Here is a 24,711-nt window from a genome sequence, read left to right on the forward strand (position 1 = left end):
AATCATGGGAAAATCAAAAGAAATCAGCTCAGAGCTCAAAAAAACATTGTAGACCTCCACAAGTCCGGTTCATCCTTGGGAGCAATTTCCAAATGCCTGAAGGTGCCACGTTCATCTGTACAAACAATAGTACGCAAGTATAAACACCATGGGACTACGCAGCCACCATACCGCTCAGGAAGGAGACACATTCTGTCTCCTAGAGATGAACGTACTCTGGTGCGAAAAGTGCAAATCAATCCCAGAACAACAGCATAGGATCTTGTGAAGATGCTGGAGGAAACAGGTACAAAAGTATCTATATCCACAGTAAAACGAGTCCTATATCGACATAACCTGAAAGACCGCTCAGCAAGGAAGAAGCCACTGCTCCAAAACCGCCATAAAAAAGCCAGACTACGGTTTGCAACTGCACATGGGGACAAAGATCGTACTTTTTGGAGAAATGTCCTCTGGTCTGATGAAACAAAAACAGAACCGTTTGGCCATAATGACCATCGTTATGTTTGGAGGAAAAAGGAGGATGCTTGCAAGCCGAAGAACACCATCCCAACCGTGAAGCACGGGGGTGGCAGCATCATGTTGTGAGGGTGTTTTGCTGCAGGAGGGACTGGTGCACTTCAGAAAATAGACGGCATCATGAGGAAAGAAAATTATTTGGATATTTTGAAGCAACATCTCAAGACATCAGTCGGGATGTTAAAGCTTGGTCGCAAATGGGTCTTCCAAATGGACATTGACCCCAAGCATACTACCAAAGTTGTGGCAAAATGGCTCAAGGACAACAAAGTCAAGGTATTGGAGTGGCCATCACAAAGTCCTGACCTCAATTCTATAGAAAATTTGTAGGCAGATCTGAAAAAGTGTGTGCGAGCAAGGAGGCCTGCAAACCTGACTCGGTTACACCAGCTCTGTCAGGAGGAATGGGCCAAAATTCACCCAACTTATTGTGGGAAGCTTGTGGAAGTTTACCCGAAATGTTTGACCCAAGTTAAACAATTTAAAGGCAATGCTACCAAATACTAATTGAGTGTATGTAAACTTCTGACCCACTGGGAATGTGTTGAAAGAAATAAAAGCTGAAATAAATCATTCTCTCTACTATTATTCTGACATTTCACATTTTTAAAATAAAGTGGTGATCCTAACTGACCTAAGACATGGAATTTTTACTAGGATTAAATGTCAGGATTTGTGAAAAACTGAGTTTATATGTATTTGGCTAAGGTGTATGTAAACCTCCCACTTCAATTGTATTATATGTTATGCATTTTAGAATAAGGCTGTAACGTAACAACATTTTGAAAAAGTCAAGGGGTCTAAATACTTTCCAAATGCACTGTATGTCATGGAAAGAGCAGGTGTCCTAATGTTTTGTACACTCAGTGTATTAAAATTAGCTATACAGTTGATAATAACAATTATGTAATTTAAAAAAAAAACAGACTTAAAATGTATTTAATATGCTCCAGTTACAGAAAACCCTTAATTCAATAAAAAACATATCTAATGTTTATTTTTTATATTTCCTGCTATCCTCGACAAACTCAAACATTTCTTGCATAATTTTTCAGCCATAATTTCAATTCTCCATGGTCTTCTTGATCCAGTCTACGTAGTTAGCTACGCGGGTGTAGACCCCATATTGGCCTGGCTCTCCACAGTCAATTCCCCAGCTGGCGATCCCTGCTGCCCAGAAAACTCCCCCATACTTCAGGACATACGGCCCTCCACCATCCCCTGCACAGGTGTCCTTTCCACCCTCTGGTAACCCGGCACAGAACATGCCATCTGTCAAATCAGGGGCTTCTCTCTTCTTCTTCCTCGCCTCATCAATAGAGCTTCTGCACTTCACCTGGTCCACCAGGGGAATCCGGACATACCTGAGGTTACTGGGCATTTCATCATCATCTTTGAGGCCAAAACCTGAAACCCAGCTGAGAGAGGGAGGGAGAGAGAGAAAGGGAGAGAAGCCCCGTTTATACCTGGTGCTAACATGGGTCCTTTGTCCTGATTTTGTCTACATTCAGATTGTGCCCACATTTCCAGAGGCTGCTGAGGGGAGGACGGCTCATAATAATGGCTGGAACGTAGCGAAGGGAATGACATCAAACATATGGAAACCATGTGTTTAATGTTGTTGATACCTTTCCACTGATTCCGCTCCAGCCATTACCACGTGCCCGTCCTCCTCAAATCAAATCAAAATCACATTTTATTTGTCACATGCCCTGAATACAAGTGAAATACAGTGAAATGCTTACTTACAAGCCCTTAAACAACAATGCAGTTTTAAGAAAAATACCCCCCCCAAAAATGATAATAAAAGTAACAAATAATTAAAGAGCACAGTAAAATAACAATAACGAGGCTATATACAGGGGGTACCGGTACAGAGTTAATGTGCTGGGGCACCGGTTAATTGAGGTAATATGTACATGTACACTACCATTCAAAAGTTTGGGGTCACTTAGAAATGTCCTTGTTTTTGAAAGGAAGGCACATTTTTTGTCCATTAAAAGAACATAAAATTGATCAGAAATACAGTGTAGACATTGTTAATGTTGTAAATTACTATTGTAGCTGGAAACGGCAGATTCTTTATTGAATATCTACATAGGCGTACAGAGGCCCATTACCAGCAACCATCACTCCTTTGTTCCAATGGCACATTATGTTAGCTAATCCAAGTTTATCTGGGCCGTACGCACTACCCTCTGTAGTGCCTTGCAGTTGGAGGCTGAGCAGCTGCCATACCAGGCAGTGATGCAACCCGTCCGGATGCTCTCGATGGTGCAGCTGTAGAACCTTTTGAGGATCTGTGGACCCATGCCAAATCTTTTCAGTCTCCTGAGGGGGAATAGGTTTTGTCGTGCCCTCTTCACTACTGTCTTGGTGTGCTTGGACCATGATACTTTGTTGGGGATATGGACACCAAGGAACTTGAAGCTCTCAACCTGCTCCACTACAGCCCCGTCGATGGGAATGGGGGCATGCTTGGCCCTCCTTTTCCTGTAGTCCACAATCATCTTGTTTGTCTTGATCACGTTGAGGGAGAGGTTGTTATCCTGGCACCACACGGCTAGGTCTCTGACCTACTCCCTATAGGCTGTCTCGTCGTTCTCTGTGATCAGGCCTACCACTGTTGTGTCATCGGCAAACTTAATGATGGTGTTGGAGTCGTGCCTGGCCATACAGTCATGAGTGACCTGGGAGCACAGGAGGGGACTGAGCATGCACCCCTGAGGAGCCCCCGTGTTGAGGATCAGCGTGGCGGATGTGTTGTTACCTACCCTTACCACCTGGGGGCGGCCCATCAGAAAGTCCAGGATCCAGTTGCAGAGGGAGGTGTTTATTCCCAGGGTCCTTAACTTAGTGATTAAGGTGCCGCCAACCTCCTGTGCTACACATGCTATTAAAATGTGTCTGTTATCCATCCACTGTGTCTGCATTGTGACCAAATTTCCTGGTCCCTTCTTTTATTCAAATTATTACACAGATATTCTTCCAAAATAATATTTATTTATTCTAAGACACATTGTGATGTAATCGGTCAATGTCTGTCAATGATTTTAGAAGGCGGAATAATGATGATGATTTAAATGATTTCTCTGTCCAGATCTGTCTACAAATGTAAGATATCCAGATACAATGTATGTCTGACTACCCCCGGAAGTGGGCAGGATGATCTGATCACAATCAGATCACAATGTGTCTTTTGATTGTCTACACTTGTGTACTAATTTGGGCACAATCAGAATGTGGACAAAGGATGCAAGTTAGAACCAAGTATAAACAGGGTTAGAGAGAGAGAAATGACAAATGCAGTATCATAGCTTCCATTTCCATTGCATTGAGGTAGTTTTAGGATTTAAAAAAAATACAATGGAAACAGAAATAGAGAACGCCCAATAACTATACTGTCAAAGATCAAACATTTACTGTACAGGAGAGCCAACTCTTACCCAACTCTTCCAGTGGAGTATTCAGCACCCTTTTCAGGCAGACACACTCGCATGATGGAACTACTGAATGTGAGTGGGTGCTGGAGCTTGATCATGGCAATGTCGTGGTTGAAGGATAACCCGTCTGTGTTGTTGTACCCAGGGTGAGGATGGAGAGAGGCCACTTCAAGAGGTGGAGACTGAAGGAGGTTTTCCACATTGTTGTCGCCAACGTATGCCTGTTATGAAGTGAAGGAAAATGGGTGTGAATTTCAGTCAGTTACTGCATTTAACTACTGGGTGGAAATAGTAGCTTCCTCAACTATGAGCACTCAGAAGCATGTTTATTGTCTCTCCACTCCTTCATCAATCTTTGTCATCATCTCAGATGTAGGGCCAGGAGTTTTTCTATGATAACCCTATAATTCTCAACCAGAGTTAATCAGAAAAAACTCCTGGCCCTAGTCATTATGTAAACACTGCCATAATCATTATTGCACTACCATAACTTCACTCTTCTTAATGACTTGGTTGTTATGTTGATGCACCAGGCCATGAGCAGCAGTCAGGATCCATCTGTCCCCGATGACCATCCCTCCTGATCGCCCTCCTTCCACACTGAGAAGCATCTGCCAGGGAAATGTTCCTTTTGGAGCTACCTCTCCTCCCAGAATCCTCTGGTGTATTTCTAAAGACACCAAGGGTCTTCCACAGACTGGTGGATCAGGAAAAGAACAAAATGTCACTTCTCCTCTCAGCAGTAGTTCATATTCCACATTGAGTCCATTATTACTGTAGAAAAGCATACAGCCAAAGCACGTTTTTGTTTTTATTTATTTATTTCACCTTTATTTAACCAGGTAGGCCAGTTGAGAACAAGTTCTCATTTACAACTGCGACCTGGCCAAGATAAAGCAAAGCAGTGTGACAAAAACAACAACACAGAGTTACACATGGAATAAACAGGCGTACAGTCAATAACACAATAGAAAAAAAAGTATATATACTGTCATGACGTTGGCCTGTGGGTAAGGTTTATGACCCCCCCATAAATACCTTTCTCCCTTCCCTCTCTCTCTGACTCTACTGAAGGACTCTTGAATATCCTTTGTTAAACATAGAGAGTCTGGGAACATCAAACAAGTGGGGGGAAAGGAACCATATTTCGGTAATAGAACCAGTTGAAAATATGCGTTGGTACTTAATGAATATGATGTCAGTTCGGGTGTCATCTGAGACATTATGACTGATGACAGGACGACATAAACTGTATCTGGGAAGGTCTACACATTGTAGTTATCAGATTCACATGGAATTGTTGTGTAATTTAAATGTTTAAATATGAAACTATTTGTGAAAAGATTAAATGTAATTTTAGCTTCCAAATGAGAGAATTGGGTTTTCATAAGGTTAGAGCTCTACTCAATCAGTGGCCCGCCCCTGTGAAGAGACATTGGTTATAAACTATGAAACACACCCTTCTCTCCCTCCACTATATAAGCCCTTGACAAAAATGTAACCTCCTGTTCCGGGTACATTAGGGTGACGGTCCGATGTCAGAAGGATTCAGATAATAACTACAGAACTAATCCAACCTCAGCGTGAGCTTTGGTTGCGAATGGTATGAACTTTGAACGCTTATTCACTACAGAAGTGATACCTCCTAGCCGTTGAGTTAGCAGCGGCCGCTGTAAACGTGGGCTAGGAAAGAACGGACGACGTATCCAGTCTAACACACAACGACGATACTACAACGTATACAATTTAACACCAGAGACATTCTTCCGAGGACAGGAAGATCTCTTTTGGCCAACACGGCCAGCATCTACGACCAACCTACCGAAGCGCAGCTCAGAGTAAATATTTATTGCATTTTCCTTTTCCAAATGGGCGGTAATTTAGAATGCATAAGATACTGTATTTGCGATAGCATAGCTTCTCCCTTTGTTCCTCAGTCTTCCCGCTCTTTCACTCAAACCCAACCCCCTTTCCTTTGTGTAACCTGCCGTCATGTCGGCTCCGTCCACCAGGGACGTTTTCTGTATGACATAATTTGCATTCTGTGTATATGTAATTCTGTGTGATTATTTAGGTATTTAGTAAATGAATAATTAAACCAAAGTTTGTATTGCTGATTCAACTTGTTAGCCAGGGTTCGTGAAGATAACCAAGAATTTACAACTTTCAGATGAGACTGAAACAAGGTGACGATTAATATTGACTGCTATTGATGTAAAATATTACTAGGTCTTTAAGAGTTTATTCGGAAGATAACAGCTCTATAAACACTCTTTCGTGGTGCCCCGACTTTCTAGTTAATTACATTTACATGATTAGCTCAATCAGGTAATATTAATTACAGAGAAAGGATTTTATAGAATAGCATGTCATATCGCTTAATCCGGCATAGCCAAAGACACGACAATACAGTGTGCAAATGGCGTGAGGAGGTAGGCAATAAATAGGCCATAGTAGCGAAGTAATTACAGTTTCGCAGATTAACACTGGAGTGATAAATGAGCAGATGATGATGTGCAAGTAGAGATACTGGTGTGCAAAAGAGCAGAAAAGTAAATAAAAACAATATGGCGATGAGGTAGGTAGATTGGGTGGGCTATTTACAGATAGACTATGTACAGCTGCAGCGATCGGTTAGCTGCTCAGATAGCTGATGTTTAAAGTTAATGAGGGAAATAAGAGTCTCCTGCTTCAGCGATTTTTGCAATTCGTTCCGGTCACTGGCAGCAGAGAACTGTAAGGAAAGGCGGTCAAAGCAGGTGTTGGCTTTGGGGCTGACCAGTGAGATATACCTGCTGGAGCGCGTCCTACGGGTGGGTGTTGTTATCGTGACCAGTGAGCTGAGATAAGGCGGAGCTTTACCTAGCATAGATTTATAGATGACCTGGAGCCAGTGGGTCTGGCGATGAATATGTAGCGAGGGCCAGCCGACGACAGCCTACAGGTCGCAGTGGTGGGTGGTATAAGGCGCTTTGGTAACAAAACGGATGGCACTGTGATAGACTGCATTCAGTTTTCTGAGTAGAGTGTTGGAAGCTATTTGGTAGATGACATCACCGAAGTCGAGGATCGGTAGGATAGTCAGTTTTACTAGGGTAAGTTTGGCGGCGTGAGTGAAGGAGGCTTTGTTGCGAATTAGAAAGCCGATTCTAGATTTAATTTTGGATTGGAGATGTTTAATATGAGTCTGGAAGGAGAGTTTACAGTCTAGCCAGACACCTAGGTATTTGTAGTTGTCCACATATTCTAGGTCAGAACCGTCCAGGGTAGTGATGCTAGTCGGGCGGGCGGGTGCCGGCAGCGAAATGTTGAAAAGCATACATTTGGTTTTGCTAACGTTTAAGAGCAGTTGGAGGCCACGGAGGAGTGTTGTATGGCATTGAAGCTCGTTTGGAGGTTAGTTAACACAGTGTCCAAAGAAGGGCCAGATGTATACAGAATGGTGTCGTCTGCGTAGAGGTGGATCAGGGAATCACCCGCAGCAAGAGTAACATCATTGATATATACAGAGAAAAGAGTCGGCCCGAGAATTGAACCCTGTGGCACCCCCATAGAGACTGCCAGAGGTCCGGACAACAGGCCCTCCGATTTGACACACTGAACTCTGTCTGCAAAGTAGTTGGTGAACCAGGCGAGGCAGTCGTTTGAGAAACCAAGGCTATTGAGTCTGCCGATAAGAACACGGTGATTGACAGAGTCGAAAGCCTTGGCCAGGTTGATGAAGACGGCTGCACAGTACTGTCTTTTATCGATGGTGGTTATGATACTGTTTAGTACCTTGAGCGTGGCTGATGTGCACCCGTGACCAGCTCGGAAACCGGATTGCACAGCGGAGAAGGTACGATGGGATTCGAAATGGTAAGTGATCTGTTTATTAACTTCTTAGGGATAGGGGGCGGTATTTTCACGTCCGGATGAAAAGCGTGCCCAAAGTAAACTGCCTGTTACTCAGGCCCAGAAGCCAGGATATGCATATAATAGATTTGGATAGAAAACACTCTTCTAAAACTGTTAAAATAATGTCTGTGAGTATAACAGAACTGATTTGGCAGGCGAAACCCCAAGGACAAACCATCCACGGGGGGAAAAAATTAGGTCATAGTATTTCCCATTAGTTTCTATTGAAAGCCCTATTTAATAGGAACCTGGTTGCAGTTCCTATGACTTCCACTAGATGTCAACAGTCTTAGAAATTGGTTGATGTTTTTCTTTTGAGAAATGAAGAAGTACGGCTGTTCTTTGTAAGTGTCACTCCAGATGGATTCTACTGTTTGGTGCGCGTGAACTGGAACGCGCTTCACTTTGTTTTTATCCGGTATTGGAAACAGTTTATCCCGTCTTAAATTTTATCGATTATTTACATTTTAGGATATCTGAGGTTGGATTAGGAACGTTGTGTAACGCTCGTCGTTAGGAGAAAGAGAGGGGGACCAAACTGCAGCGTGGTGAGTATTCATATTCCTTTTAATGAAAACCGAAATACTCGAACAAAACAACAAAATAACGATAAACGAGAATAAACCGAAACGAAACAGTCCTGTCTGGTGACATACACAAAGACACGGGAAACAAACACCCACAAACCAACAGTGAAACCCAGGCTACCTAAGTATGATTCTCAATCAGGGACAACGATTGACAGCTGCCTCTGATTGAGAATCATACCAGGCCGAACACAAAACCCCAACATAGAAAAACACACATAGACTGCCCACCCCAACTCACGCCCTGACCATACTAAATAAAGACAAAACAAAGGAAATAAAGGTCAGAACGTAACAGTACCCCCCCCCCCCAAAGGTGCGGACTCCGGCCGCAAAACCTGAACCTATAGGGGAGGGTCTGGGAGGGTCTGGGTCTGTCCGCGGTGGCGGCTCTGGCGCGGGACGTGGACCCCACTTCACCATAGTTTTTGTCCGCCTCAACCGCCCCCGTGGCCTCTTACGAGCGGCGATCCTTGCCGCCGACCTCCGACTGGGGACCCTAGCCATGGGTCCCAAATGGACGGGAGATTCCGGCAGCACTGGAGTGAAGGACGACTCCGGCATCGCCGGCGTGACAGGCAGCTCTGGCAGCTCCTGGCAGACTGACGGCTCTGGCAGCTCCTGGCTGACTGACGGCTCTGGCAGCTCCTGGCTGGCTGACGGCTCTGGCAGCTCCTGGCTGACTGACGGCTCGGGCAGCTCCTGGCTGACTGACGGCTCGGGCAGCTCCTGGCTGACTGACGGCTCGGGCAGCTCCTGGCTGACTGATGGCTCGGGCAGCTCAGGCGGCGCTGGACAGACGGGCAGCTCAGGAGGCACTGGACAGACGGGCAGCTCAGGCGGCGCTGGACAGACGGGCAGCTCAGGCGGCGCTGGACAGACGGGCAGCTCAGGCGGCGCTGGACAGACGGGCAGCTCAGGCGGCGCTGGACAGACGGGCAGCTCTGTAGGGAGGAGACGGAGAGACAGCCTGGTGCGTGGGGCTGCCACAGGACCCACCAGGCTGGGGAGACCTACAGGAGGCTTGGTGTTAGGAGGAGGCACCTGAAGGACCGGGCTGTGGGGGAGCACTGGAGCTCTGGTGCGCAGCCTTGGCACCACTCCCCCAGGCTGGATAACTACTCTAGCCCGGACCCTCCAGAGTGCAGGCACAGGTTAAACCGGGCTGTGGGTAAGCACTGGAGATCTAGTGCCTACTACGCGCACCTCTCCCTTAGGCTCCACTCCCACATTTGGCCGGTACGAGCGGAGCGCAGGCATAGGACGCACTGCACCCTCCAAGCGCCCCGGAGACACAGCACGCAGAGCCGGCGCAGGATACCCTGGACCGAAACGGCGTACCGGAGACCAGACACGCTGAGCAGGCACAATACGCCCTGGCTGGATGCCCACACTTGCATGACACTTTCGGGGGGCTGCCCTATAGCGCACCGGGCTATGGGCACGTACTGGCGACACCGTGCGCTTAACCGCATAACACGGTGCCTGACCAGTAACGCGCTGCTTATAATAAGCACGAGGAGTGAGCTCAGGTCTGCTACCTGGCTTAGCCACACTCCCCGTGAGCCCTGCCTCTCGTACCTGTCACGCTGCCGTGCTTCCTCCTCATATCGCTGGCTCCTCTCTCCGGCTGCCTCTGCTCTCCTAGCTGCCTCCACCTGTTCCCATGGGAGGCGATCCCTTCCAGCCAGGATCTCCTCCCATGTGTAGCAACCCTTGCTGTCCAAAACGTCTTCCCATGTCCAGGAGTCCTGACATCGCTGCTGCTGCCCGTTACCACGCTGCTTGGTCCTTTTGTGGTGGGTGTTTCTGTAACGCTCGTCGTTAGGAGAAAGAGAGGGGGACCAAACTGCAGCGTGGTGAGTATTCATATTCCTTTTAATGAAAACCGAAATACTCGAACAAAACAACAAAATAACGATAAACGAGAATAAACCGAAACGAAACAGTCCTGTCTGGTGACATACACAAAGACACAGGAAACAAACACCCACAAACCAACAGTGAAACCCAGGCTACCTAAGTATGATTCTCAATCAGGGACAACGATTGACAGCTGCCTCTGATTGAGAATCATACCAGGCCGAACACAAAACCCCAACATAGAAAAACACACATAGACTGCCCACCCCAACTCACGCCCTGACCATACTAAATAAAGACAAAACAAAGGAAATAAAGGTCAGAACGTGACACGTTGTTTGAAATGTTTGGACCAAGTTTACAGGTAACTTATTAGATACTTTCTAGTCATGTTGGGCGAGTTGGAACCAGTGTATTTCTGAATCAAACGTGCCAAATAAATGGACATTTTGGGGATATAAAGAAGGACATTATAGAACAACAGGACCATTTGTGATGTTTCTGGGACATTTTGGAGTGCCAACAGAAGAAGATCTTCAAAGGTAAGGCATTTATTATATCGTTATTTCTGACTTTTGTGTCACCACCTGCCTGGTTGAAAACGATTTTCATGTGTTTGTATGCGTGGCGCTGTCCTCAGATAATCACATGGTCTGCTTTCGCCGTAAAGCCTTTTTGAAATATGACACTGCGGCTGGATTAACAAGAACTTTTCTCAATAGGGGGGCGCTGTTTTCACTTTGTAAAAAATCGTGCCCAAATTAAACTGCCTTGTACTCTATTCTAGCTCGTACAATATGCATATTATTACTACTATTGGATAGAAAACACTCTCAAGTTTCTAAAACCGTTTGAATTATATCTGTGAGTAAAACAGAACTCATTTTGCAGCAAACTTCCTGACAGGAAGTGAAAAATCTGAAATCGATGCTCTGTTCCAGGGCCTTCCTATTCATTTGCTTGAAATCTATGGATATATATGCACTTCATACGCCTTCCACTAGATGTCAACAGGCAGTGGGAGGTGGAATGGGGTGTCTAGCTTGATCTGAGGTCGAACAAGAGCTTTTGGAATGACGTGTCTGGAAATGTCATTGTCTTCGAAGGCGCGAGAAGGAACCCCAGATTGCCTTCTGAAAAGCTTTCGGTATACACGGTAGATATCTCCGGCTCTGATTTTATTTGATAGATGTGATAAAAACATCATAAAGTAGTTTTTTTCAACCGAGTTGTATCAGTTTATTGAATGTTAATTGCGAGTTTTGGAATTTTCTTTTCTTTGCGTGAGGTGAAGTTGGGCACGTTTGCGCCACATGGCTAGCTATGGTTGCTAATTCGACAGGAGAAGAGGACATTCTAAAACCAAACAACGATTATTCTGGACCAAGGACTCCTTGTACAAGATTCTGATGGAAGCTCAGCAAAAGTAGGAACCATTTATGATGTTATTTCGTATTTCTGTGGAAAATGTTTAGTTCTATTTTCCGCCCTTATTGCGGGCGCTGTCTCGCTATAACGTAAGCTGTTTGTTATGGTAAAGTTATTTTTAAAAATCTAACACGGCGATTGCATTAAGAACTAGTGTATCTTTCATTTGCTATCCAACATGTATTTTTTAGTAAAGTTTATGATGAGTTATTTGGTCAGATTAGGTGAGTGTCAGAAATATATCCGGAGATTCTGGGAAAAAGTTGCTACATTTTCACAATGTATAACCACGGATTTCAGCTCTAAATATGCACATTTTTGAACAAAACATAAGTGTATTGTATAACCTGATGTTATAGGACTGTCATCTGATGAAGTTTGTCAAGGTTAGTGAATAATTGTATATCTTTTGCTGTTTTTTTGCGATCGCTACCTTTGCGGTGAATGAATGCGGTTGTGTGTTTGGCTATTGTGGTAAGCTAATATAATGCTATATTGTGTTTTTGCTGTAAAACACTTAAAAAATCTGAAATATTGGCTGGATTCATAAGATGTTTATCTTTCATTTGCTGTACACCATGTATTTTTCATAAATGTTTTATGATGAGTATTTAGGTATTTCACGTTGCTCTCTGTAATTATTCTTGCTGCTTCGGTGCTATTTGTGATTGTATCTGCAATGTAAAACTATGATTTTATACCTCAAATATGCACATTTTCGAACAAAACATAGATTTATTGTATAACATGTTGTAAGACTGTCATCTGATGAAGTTGTTTCTTGGTTAGTGACTAATTATATCTCTATTTGGTCAGTTTTGTGATAGCTACCTATACGGTAAAAAAATTGTGAAAATATGCGGTTGAGTCTTTGGCTATTGTGGTTAGCTAATAGAAATACATATTGTGTTTTCGCTGTAAAACATTTAAAAAATCGGAAATGATGGCTGGATTCACAAGATGTGTATCTTTCATTTGCTGTATTGGACTTGTGATTTCATGATATTTATATGCTAGTATTTACTTGTGGCGCTATGCTAGGCTATGCTAGTCAGCTTTTTACTGATGAGGATGCTCCCGGATCCGGGATGAGTACCAAGTAGAAGTTAAGCTTCATTTTGATGTATTACACTTATATTTTCGTGAATCTTGAATAATGATATTTCTCTAGTTTGAATTTGGTGCTCTGCAATTTCACTGGATGTTGTCAAATCGATCCCGCTAAAGGGATCACTAACATTAACTTGGCTTTCGAAGACTTTAGAAAGGCAGGGCAGGATGGATATAGGTCTATAACAGTTTGAGTCTAGAGTGTCACCTCCTTTGAAGATGTGGATGACCGCGAAGCTTTCCAATCTTTAAGGATCTCGGACGATACGTAAGAGAGGTTGAACAGACTGGTAATAGGGGTTGCAACAATGGTGGCGGATAGTTTAAGAAAGAGAGAGTCCACAATTGTCTAGCCCAGCTGATTTGTACGGGTCCAGGTTTTGCAGCTCTTTCAGAACATCTGCTATCTGGATTTGGGTGAAAGAGAAGCTGGGGAGGCTCGGGCAAGTAGTTGCGGGGGGAGGGAGGGGGCAGAGCTGTTGGCCGGGGTTGGGGTAGCCAGGAGGAAAGCATGGCCAGCCGTAGAGAAATGCTTATTGAAATTTTCGATTATCATGGATTTATCGGTGGTGACAGTGTTTCCTTGCCTCAGTGCAGTGGGCAGCTGGGAGGAGGTGCTCTTGTTCTCCATGGACTTTACAGTGTCCCTAAACTTTTTGGAGTTAGAGCTACAGGATGCAAATTTCTGTTAGAAAAAGCTAGCCTTTGCTTTCCTGACTGACTGCGTGTATTGGTTCCTGACTTCCCTGAACAGTTGCATGTCGCGGGGACTATTCGATGCTATTGTAGTCCGCCACAGGATGTTTTTGTGCTGGTCAAGGGCAGTCAGGTCTGGAGTGAACCAAGGGCTATATCTGTTCTTAGTTCTACGGAATGAGGTCAATATCCTTCAAGGATACCCGGGCCAGGTTGATTAGAAAGGCCTGCTCGCAGAAGTGTTTTAGGGAGCGTTTGACAGTGATGAGGGGTGGTCGTTTGACCGCGGACCCATGGCGGATGCAGGCAAGGAGGCAGTGATCGCTGAGATCCTGATTGAAAACAGCAGAGGTGTATTTGGAGGGCAAGTTGGTCAGGATAATATCTATGAGGGTGCCCATGTTTACGGATTTAGGGTTGTACCTGGTGGGTTCCTTTATGATTTGTGTGAGATTGAGGGCATCTAGCTTAGATTGTAGGACTGCTGGGGTGTTAAGCATATCCCAGTTTAGGTCGCCTACAGAACGAACTCTGAAGATAGATGAGGGGCAATCACTTCACATATGGTGTCCAGGGCACAGCTGGGAGCTGAGGGGGGTCTATAACAGGCGGCAACAGTGAGAGACTTGTTTCTGGAGAGATTCATTTTTAAAATTAGAAGTTCGAACTGTTTGGGCATAGACCTGGAAAGTATGACAGAACTTTGCAGGCTATCTCTGCAGTAGATTGAAACTCCTCCCCTATGGCAGTTCTATCTTGATGGAAAATGTTGTAGCTGGGTATGGAAATTTCAGCATTTTTGGTGGCCTTCCTAAACCAGGATTCAGACACGGCAAGGACATCAGGGTTGGCGGAGTGTGCTAAAGCAGTGAGTAAAACAAACTTAGGGAGGAGGCTTCTGATGTTAACATGCATGAAACCAAGGCTTTTTCAATTACAGAAGTCAACAAATGAGAGTGCCTGGGGACATGCAGGCCCTGGGTTAACCTCCACATCACCCGAGGAACAGAGGAGGAGTAGGATGAGGGTACGGCTAAAGGCTATCAAAACTGGTTGTCTAGTGCGTTGGGGACAGAGAATAAAAGGAGCAGATTTCTGGGCGTGGTAGAATAGATTCAGGGCATAATGTGCAGACAGGGCTATGGTGGGGTGCGGGTACAGTGGAGGTAATCCCAGGCACTGAGTGGTGATAAGAGAGGTTACATCTCTGGACGTGCTGGTTATACTGGGTGAGTTTACCGCATGTGTGGGAGGTGGGACAAAGGAGGCAGAATCTGAGGCATGTAGATTGGGGCTAGGGGCTCCACTGTAAACTAAAACAATGATAACTATCCTAAACAACAATATACAAGGCATATTGACATTTGAGAGAGACATAAAGCGAGGCATAAAGCAATCACATGTGTTGATTGGGAGAGCTAGCTAAGACAACAACGGGTAAGACAACAACAGCTAATCAGCTAAGACAACAACAACAGGTAAAATGGCGATGAATGGGCAGAGAGGGTCGGTTAACTACACACAGGGCCTGAGTTCGGGGCTAGGGCCGACAGATAAACAAACCAAAAATAAACAAAATGGAGTACCGTGACAAATGAACGGTCCAACTGGCATCAGCTATGTAGCCAAGTGATCATAGGGTCCAGTGAACTGCAATAGATGGAGCAGGGAATTCGTAGTCGTTACTACGCTGGTACGCGGGAGACACGGCCTTTAAAGTTAGCAGGCCGGGGTAAGTAGTCCGGCAAAGGCCGATTGAGGGTACAGCGGATGGAATTATGTCTGCGGACCAGTCGTGGTGGTACGGCGGGGCGCCGTGTCGACGAAGGGACCGGGCCAGATGGCGAAAGAGGTATTGTAGTTGTAGTAATTTCGTTTTCTAGCCGGGAGATGCGCCTGGCTCAGCGCTAGCTTCGGGGCTGGGTCACTCGGTGGCAGCTAGCTAGCTGTGATGACCAGGAGTAATGGTCCAGGGTTTACGGCAGGAATCCGGCGTTGGAGAAAAACAGTCCAAGGCTGGCAGGTTTTATCCAGGCTAAAAAATGGCTGGTGACTGTGCAGAGGGTAAAGGCCGCTAGCAGTGGCTAACAATGACTAAATAGCTAGTTAGCTTCTGATGGCTGGCTTCTGATGAAAGTTTTGGCTATAAGGTTGTTGTTTTTTTATTGCGGATCCGTGTCACATTAAGTGAAGCGGGTTACCGGAAGGTATATTTAATAAAAAAATGGAAAAGAGATTGAAAAATAAATTGAAATATATACAAAAAAGATGAAAAATACAAAAAGTAAACGAGAGGACGACAAACCACGTCTGCACTGCTACGCCATCTTGGGTTGAGCACATGCACATGCACAAAACAACAAAACACACAAACACATAATAGTTATATTTTAGAATGTTTCTCACTTGTTTTTTGCTCTTCCTCCTCTATGGTCTTCTTGATCCAGTCTACGTAGTTAGCCACACGGGTGTAGACCCCATATTTACCAGGCTCTCCACAGTTAATCCCCCAGCTGACGATCCCTGCTGCCCAGAAATAATTACCCTCCTTCAGGACGTACGCTCCTCCACTGTCTCCTCTACAGGAGTCCTTGCCTCCCTCAGAATTCCCAGCACAGAACATGTTGTCTGTTAGACTGAGATTCTTTTCCATTCTCACTCTGTCAATAGAATTTCTACAGATTGTCTGGTTTACCACAGGTAGAGGAACATACATGAGGTTATTGGTAGACATTTCATTTTCTTTCAGGCCAAATCCTGAAATTAAGCTGAAGCAGAGAGAAAGAGAGAACGGAATAGACATAAGCTGTTGTGCGACTCAACAATTTTAACAATCAATACGAAAATCTGAAAATATGCACAAATTGAGTAAAAGATTAACATGCAGATATTTGCAGCTGACTGTTTTAGACATAAAACCTACGCTTACCCATTCCGCCAAGTCGGGTATTTAGCATCCTTTGGTGGCAGACACAGTGGCATGATATGAGCGTTGAATGTGATTGGATGTTTGAGATGGATCAGGGCGATGTCATGGTCATAGTTTACATAATCTACATTGTTGTATTCAGGGTGAATATGGACTGAGGCGACCTCAAGAGTAGGAGACTGGAGGAGGTTTTCCACATTGTTGTGTCCAACATATACCTTTGGACAGGGTAAATTAATCACACTTAAGATATACACTTAAACAGCAGTCAGACAGATATTTTTTCCATTGTATCATATCATATATCTAGCACAGAAACAGATGAGTCAAGTCAGAAAGATAACCCATGTTTCTGTTCATTAACACACACACCTCACCATAGGAAACCGCATGGGAAATTGACCCAGGACATGTGCTGCAGTCATGATCCAGCGGTCCCCGATCACTATCCCTCCTCCTCTACCATTTACTATCAGCAACACCTGCCAGGGGAAGGATCCAGCTGGAGCTGGCTTTCCCCCCAAAATCCTTCCAAATCCTGGGAGGTTCACTGTAGGACGACCACACACTATGGACAGACAGAGACCCTTACTGGTCATCCAGGGACAGACTGACTGTAGATACACACAGGGAGAGAAAACATACAATACACAGTACACACACACAAACACACACTCAAGGGTGAAACTGTGAGTTACCTGGGATACATTGAGGAATCAGTGAGCTGTTCAGGCGGTCTTTCCACTGTCCGTCTGATGAGCATGTGAAGTTTCCTGGTAAACATGCGTGACAGAGATGTCATTACACGATACATGCATTAGGCATTGAATAGTTGTAGTTGTTTAATTTACAAAAGATTAGAGACCTGCAGGTTGAAAACAGATGTCACTCTAGTGAAGAATATAAGGATGATTTTAGTCTCACCGTTATGTCCTTCAGGAAGACTGTAGAACTGCTCATTGCAGTGGTACTGAATGACTGAGAGGTGCTGGTTCTGAGAGCCAAATATGAATGCCACCCTTCCATTCAGCAACGGTTCAGGTTCCCCACAGCCAATCACTGCAGAAGAGACTGGAACCCAAAACTCACACACAGACACACCCAGCAGCCTGGACACACAGTATATGGGGAAGGGGAGATTTGAGACTAAGTGTGTCTGATCATAAAATAATCATGTTGAGACATCCCGTACAAAAAGTATTTTGATAACTGATTAGTCATGATCTCATAATTCATACTTAATATGGGTGTAAATCACTGTAACTGAACGTCTGTTTAATAATATTACAACAGCTTGAATCCAAGCAGGGGAGACATGGAAAATTAGCCATAAACAACCATAGAAACAACATCAGTAGACTCACCAGAGTGTTGAATAGACCCAGTCCATGACTGTGATTGGACAGGAGAGACTATGGTGAATGAACCTGCTGTGTAAAACCTGATTACCTCACTCTGTATATCACAGCCTCTCAGCCTTCCAGGTACTGGAGCTGACTGTTTGTTTTAGTGGGGAGTTTGACTAAAGAGTCTAAAAGTCCTGTTAAAAAACGTCTCTGTTTGACTTGGCCCAGAAAGATATCGACAAACTAAGTAGATTGACAGAGTGGCGGAAACAAGAATAAAGACAACAGAGACGGACAGATGAGATGAGAAAAATTAACAATCAAATGTATCCATAGAGCAGCAGTTGTCACAAAGTGCCATATCTTCAATTTAAGCCTACTAGAAAGTGTGTGCCCTCAGGCCTGGAGGGAAGCAAAAGTCATTCCGCTACTTAAGAATAGTAAAGCCCCATTTACTGGCTCAAATAGCCGAACAATCAGCCTGTTGCCAAGTTAGTAAACTTTTGGGATTTTTGTTGTTGTTGACCAGATACAATGCTATTTTACAGTAATCAAATTGACAACAGACTTTCAGCGCGCATATAGGGAAGGACATTCAACTAGCACAGCACTCCAAGATGGCGTAGCAGTGCAGGCGTGGTTTGTCGTCCTCTCGTTTACTTTTTGTATTTTTCATTTTTTTGTATATATTTGAATTTATTTTAAGTCTCTTTTCTATTTTTAAATTAAATATACCTTCCGGTAACCCGGCTCACTCAATGTGACACGGATCCGCTATTTGTTTTAGACCTTATAGCCAGAACCTCCATCAGAAGCTAGTCATCAGAAGCTAACCAGCTAATTAGCTTCTGCACAGGCACCAACCGTTTTTATTAGCCTGGATAATACCTACCAGCCTCGGACTGTTATTCTCCACTACAACGCCGGATTCCTGCAGTAAACCCTGGACCCTTACTTCTGGTCATCACAGCTAGCTAGCTGCCACAGAGTAACCCAGACCCGAAGCTAGCCCTGAGCCAGGCCCACCTCCCGGACTACTCTGTGATCACCTGGCTAGCTAGCCGATGCCTCCCGGACACGGCTAGAATCCACTACTCCATCGGATACTTTCAGTAAGCTCTGGACCTTTGAAGCGGATCATCGCTGCTAACTAGCTGCTACCGAGTGGCTATAGTGGCTAACGCCCCTGCCCCGAAGCTAGCACCAGTTAGCCGCGAGCCAGGCACATCTCCCGGCTAGCAAACGAAATTACTACAACTACAATACCTCTCTCGCCATATGGCCCGGACCCTTTGTCGACACGGCGCCCCGCCGTACCACCACGACTGGTCCGCAGACGTAATTCCATCCACTGTGCCCTCAACCGGCCGTTGCTGGACGTCGGAGCAGACGCTTCTACATACCCGGCCTGCTAACTTTAAACGCTGTCTCCCGCATGCTAGTGTAGTAACGACTACCCCGCGGCTTCCCTGTTCCATCTATTGCTGTTCACTGGACCCTATGATCACTTGGCTACATAGCTGATGCCTGCTGGACTGTTCATTTATCATGGTACTCCATTTAAAAAATATATATATCTGTCAGCCCTAGCCCCAAACTCAGACCCTGTGTGTAGTTAACCGACCCTCTCTGCCCATTCATCGACATTTTTCCTGTTGTTGTTGTTTTAGCTGATTAGCTGTTGTTGTCTTACCCGTTGTTGTCTTAGCTAGCTCTCCCAATCAAATGATGCCAGGTTTCCTCCAAACGTGACGCTTGGCATTCAGGCCAAAAAGTCAAATCTTTGTTTCATCAGACTAGAGAATCTTGTTTCTCATGGTCTGAGAGTCTTTAGGTGCCTTTTGGCAAACTCCAAGCGGGCTGTATAAAGGCCTGATTGGTGGAGTGCGGCCAGCTCTAGGAAGAGTCTTGGGGGTTCCAAACTTCTTCCATTTACTGTGTTCACTGTGTTCTTGGGGACCTTCAATGCTGCAGAATTTTTTTGGTAACATTCCCCAGATCTGTGGCTCGACACAATCCCGTCTCGGATCTCTACAGACAATTCCTTCGACCTCATGGTTTTTGCTCTGACATGCAGTGTCAACCGTGGGACCTTATATAGACAGGTGTGTGCCTTTCCAAATGACTGTTCAAAACGTATTTTCTCAGTCTGAACTCGTTTTTTCTGTGTTCCCAGTTGTCTTGAACTCAATGAAGTCTACGATTTCCCAGTTCCGAGTTTCCAGTTGTTTTGAACGCAGCAGAAGTCATGCTGATTGACAGTATGGGCAATGTATTCAACCTTTTCCGGCCCATGGTGTTGAATGTTTATCTTTTTATGCTTGGAAAAGTGCAAGGATCCCGCTATCGGAATCAAAATCGACAACATAAAACATGGTTTTAGACCCCATCATAGCACTGAGACTGCACTCGGGAAGGTGGTAAATTACTTTTTAATGGCGTCAGACCAAGGCTCTGTATCTGTCCTCGTGCTCCTAGACCTTAGTGCTGCTTTTGATACCATCGATCACCACATTCTTTTGGAGAGATTGGAAACCTAAATTGGTCTACACGGACAAGTTCTGGCCTAGTTTAGATCTTATCTGTTGGTAAGATATCAGTTTGTCTCTGTGGATTGTTTGTCCTCTGACAAATCAACTGTACGTTTAGGTGTTCCTCAAGGTTCCGTTGTAGGACCACTATTGTTTTGGCTATATTGTTTTGGCCTATCCATGTGAGAGATGCAGACTCGGTCTCAACCTTTAAGTCTTTATTGAAGACTGATCTCTTCAGTAGGTCATATGATTGAGTGTAGTCTGGCTCAGGGGTGTGAAGGTGAACGGAATGGCACTGGAGCAACGAGTTGCCCTTGCTGTCTCTGCCTGGCCGGTTCCCCTCTCTCCACAGGGATTCTCTGCCTCTAACCCTATTATGGGGGCTGAGTCACTGGCTTACTGATGCTCTTCCATCCCGTCCCTAGGAGTGGTGCGTCACTTGAGTGGGTTGAGTCACTGACGTGATCTTCCTGTTCGGATTTGACGCCCCCTCGTGTTCATACCGTGGGGGAGATCTTTGTGGGCTATACTCAGCCTTGTCTCAGGGTAGTAAGTTGGTGGTTGAAGATATCCCTCTAGTGGTGTGGGGCCCGTGCTTTGGCAAAGTGGGTGGGGTTATATCCTGCCTGGTTGGCCCTGTCCGGGGGTATCGTTGGACAGGACCACAGTGTCTCCCGACCCCTCCTGTCTCAGCCTCCAGTATTTATGCTGCAATAGTTTGTGTCAGGGGGCTAGGGTCAGTCTGTTATGTCTGGAGTATTTATCCTGTCTTATCCGGTGTCCTGTGTGAATTTAAGTATGCTCTCTATAATTCTCTCTCTCTCCCTCTCCCTCCCCTCCTGGAGAACCTGAGCCCTGGGACCACGCCTCAGGACTACCTGGCCTAATGACTCCTTGCTGTCCCCAGTCCACCTGGTCGTGCTGCTGCTCCAGTTTCAACCTGTTGCTCAATCTACAACCACTGTGATTATTATTATTATTTGACCCTGCTGGTCATCTATGAACATCTTGGCCATGTACTGTTATAATCTCAACCCGGCACAGCCAGAAGAGGACTGGCCACCCTTCAGAGCCTGGTTCCTCTCTAGATTTCTTCCTAGGTTCCTGCCTCCCAGGGAGTTTTTCCTAGCCACCATGCTTCTACATCTGCATTGCTTGCTGTTTGGGGTTTTAGGCTGCGTTTCTGTATAGCACTTTGTGACATTGGCTGATGTAGAAAGGGCTTTATAAATACATTTGATTGATTGATTGATTCCTTCCAAACCACTCATTGTTGAATTTGCAATTTCCAACTTATTGTGTAATGTTTATGTTCAATGGCCGATGAGCACCGATACGTTTTATCTATAATTTATCTTCATATGACAAGGATTGAAAAGGATTTGCCAGTAGATTGTCGACATGATTCATGATGATGACTGCTTGTCTAGCTTGCAAGCTAAGATTTTGAAAGTATGATGTTGACATCATCAGTCCAATCAAAGCTACGGTAGATATAACGTGATTTGACGTCATTTTATCTTTGGCCAATGACCTTGAGCCATCTTGTCTGTGCACTTCTAATGTAACTCTATGGCAGCACCCAAGGGGCTTGATTTTTCAAGCTCTCCACGTAGATTTTGCGGTGACGTAGTGTCCCCATGAGTGACACAACACTGAGCCAATCACGGTGCAACTAGAGAACATTACCAACCCCTCGTATTTTCCGCTGGCTGCCCCACCACCACAGAAAGCACTGAGCTAGGCTGAAACACCTGCATTTTGGAGCTGCCTTACTCAAGAAAGCAAAAAACAGACCATGTTTGTATGCGGATTTATTAACGCAATTATTCATATTTTTTACATTGTTTAGAAACTGATATGTTTCACGTCTTAATGCCAAAATAATAAAATAGATGGCGCCAGAGCAGAAGGCAGACGTTTTACGTGCCCCCAACCGATTGTTTTTTTGTTCGTTTATCTGCGTTGTTTGTAACATGTTTTTTTACTCTTTTTGTACATAATGTTGCCGTTACCGTCTCTTGTGATCGAAAAGAACTTCTAGACATCAGGACTGCGATTACTCACCACGGACTAGCAGAATTATTTTTCTTCTTTTACGACTCTGACGAGCCCGAGGCGGAGGATATACGGCTCCCTCGGGAACCTTCCCCAACCCCAGTGATCTGCGTGAAGAGGAGGCGGAGAAAGAGAGGCCGGAGAGCGGGCTGCTTTCTGAGAAGTCGGAGGCTATCGAATAAACCCTCACTTCCCTCAATTCTGCTAGCAAACATGCAATCTTTGGACAAAAAATGGACGAGTTACTGGGAAGATTAAACTACCAACGAGACATTAAAAACTGTAACATCTTATGCTTCACGGAGTCGTGGCTGAACGAGGACAATATCAACATGAAGCTGGTTGGTTATACGATGTACCGGCAGGATAGAACAGCGGCGTCTGGTAAGACAAAGGGCGGTGGTCTATGTATTTTTGTAAACAACAGCTGGTGCACGATATCTAAGGAAGTCTCGAGCTATTGCTCGCCTGAGGTAGAGTTTCTCATGATAAGCTGCAGACCACACTACCTACCGAGAGAGTTTTCATCTGTATTCTTTGTAGCTGTTTACATACCACCACAGTCAGAGGCTGGCACTAAGATAGCATTGAATGAGCTGTATTCTGCCATAAGCAAACAAGAAAACGCTCACCCAGAGGTGGCGCTCCTAGTAGCCGGGGACTTTAATGCAGAGAAACTTAAATCGGTTTTACCAAGTTTCTATCAGCATGTTAAATGTGCAACCAGAGGGAAAAGAACTCAAGACCACCTATACTTCACACACAGAGATGCATACAAAGCTCTCCCTCACCCTCCATTTGGCAAATCTGACCATAATTCCATCCTCCTGATTCCTGCTTACAAGCAAAAATTTAAGCAAGAAGCACCATTGACTAGATCAATAAAAAAGTGGTCAGATGAAGCAGATGCTAAGCTACAGGACTGTTTTGCTAGCACAGACTGGAATATGTTCCAGGATTCCTCCAATGGCATTGAGGAGTACACCACATCTGTCATTGGCTTCATCAATAAGTGCATCGATGATGTCGTCCCCACAATGACCGTACGTACATACCCCAACCAGAAGCCATGGATTACAGGCAGCATCCGCATTGAGCTAAAGGCTAGAGCTGCTACTTTCAAGGAGCGGGACTCTAACCCGGAAGCTTATAAGAAATCCCGCTATGCCCTCCGACAAACCATCAAACAGGCAAGCATCAATACAGGACTAAGATCGAGTCGTACTACACCGGCTCTGACGCTTGTCGGATGTGGCAGGGCCTGCAAACCATTACAGACTACAAAGGGAAGCACAGCCGAGAGCTGCCCTGTGACACGAGCCTACCAGACGAGCTAAACTACTTCTATGCTCGCTTTGAGGCAAATAACACTGAAACATGCATGAGAGCACCAGCTGTACCGGAAGACTGTGTGGTCGTTGTGAGTAAGACCTTTAGACAGGTCAACATTCACAAGGCCGCAGGGCCAGACGGAATACCAGGACGTGAACTGTGAGCATGCGCTGACCAACTAGAAAGTGTCTTCACTGACATTTTCAACCTCTCCCTGTCTGAGTCTGTAATGCCAACATGTTTTAAGCAGACCACCATAGTGCCTGTGCCCAAGAACACTAAGGTAGCCTGCCTAAATGACTACCGACCTGTAGCACTCACGTCTGTAGCCATGAAGTGCTTTGAAATGCTGGTCATGGCTCACATCAACACCATCATCCCAGAAACCCGAGACACACTCCAATTTGCATACCACCCCAACAGATCCACAGATGATGCAGTCTCTATTGCACTCCACACTGCCCTTCACCACCTGGACAAAAGGAACACCTATGTGAGAATGCTATTCATTGACTACAGCTCAGTATTCAACACCAAAGTGCCCTCAAAGCTCATCAATAAGCTAAGGACCCTGGGACTAAACACCTCCCTCTGCAACTGGATCCTGGACATCCTAACGGGAGCGCCCCCAGGTGGTAAGGGTAGGTAACAACACATCCGCCACGCTGATCCTCAACACAGGGGGCCCCTCAGGGGTGCATGCTCAGCCCCCTCCTGTACTCCCTGTTCACTCATGACTGCATGGCCAGGCATGACTCCAACACCATCATTAAATTTGCAGATGACACAACAGTGATAGGCCTGATCACCGACAACAACGAGACAGCCTATAGGGAGGTGGTCAGAGAACTGGCCGTGTGGTGCCAGGTCAACAACCTCTCCCTCAATGTGATCAAGACAATGGAGATGATTGTGGACTACAGGAAAAAGAGGACCGAGAACACCCCCATTCTCATTGACGGGGCGGTG

At 45.3% G+C, this 24,711-nt stretch overlaps 1 protein-coding gene across 1 annotated transcript; it reads right to left on the reverse strand.

Moving 5' to 3' along the window:
* Positions 1-1,442: 1,442 nt before the first annotated feature.
* Positions 1,443-17,962, reverse strand: LOC120048712 (complement C1r subcomponent-like). The gene is made up of 9 exons (XM_038994875.1): positions 17,837-17,962; positions 17,397-17,581; positions 17,171-17,245; positions 16,850-17,040; positions 16,473-16,690; positions 15,950-16,311; positions 4,448-4,659; positions 3,966-4,183; positions 1,443-1,937 (listed from the first exon to the last, which is right to left on the reverse strand). The coding sequence occupies exons 1-9, from the start codon at positions 17,860-17,862 to the stop codon at positions 1,583-1,585; spliced, it is 1,842 nt and encodes a 613-aa protein (XP_038850803.1). The 5' UTR covers positions 17,863-17,962; the 3' UTR covers positions 1,443-1,582.
* Between the last annotated feature and the right edge of the window lie 6,749 nt (positions 17,963-24,711).

Source organism: Salvelinus namaycush, chromosome 5 (assembly GCF_016432855.1).
Source record: "Salvelinus namaycush isolate Seneca chromosome 5, SaNama_1.0, whole genome shotgun sequence".
NCBI classification, from domain to species: Eukaryota; Metazoa; Chordata; class Actinopteri; order Salmoniformes; family Salmonidae; genus Salvelinus; species Salvelinus namaycush.

What these genes read in the sequence shown, in the direction of transcription:
- LOC120048712 (XM_038994875.1), bottom strand. Translation starts at nt 17,862, where the DNA reads ATGGACTGGGTCTATTCAACACTCTG. An exon ending in GATTCCTCAATGTATCCCAG is followed by an intron (nt 17,041 to 17,170) that starts GTAACTCACAGT and finishes GTCTGTCCATAG; the next exon opens with TGTGTGGTCGTCCTACAGTG. An exon ending in TACTCCACTGGAAGAGTTGG is followed by an intron (nt 1,938 to 3,965) that starts GTAAGAGTTGGC and finishes TCCCTCTCTCAG; the next exon opens with CTGGGTTTCAGGTTTTGGCC.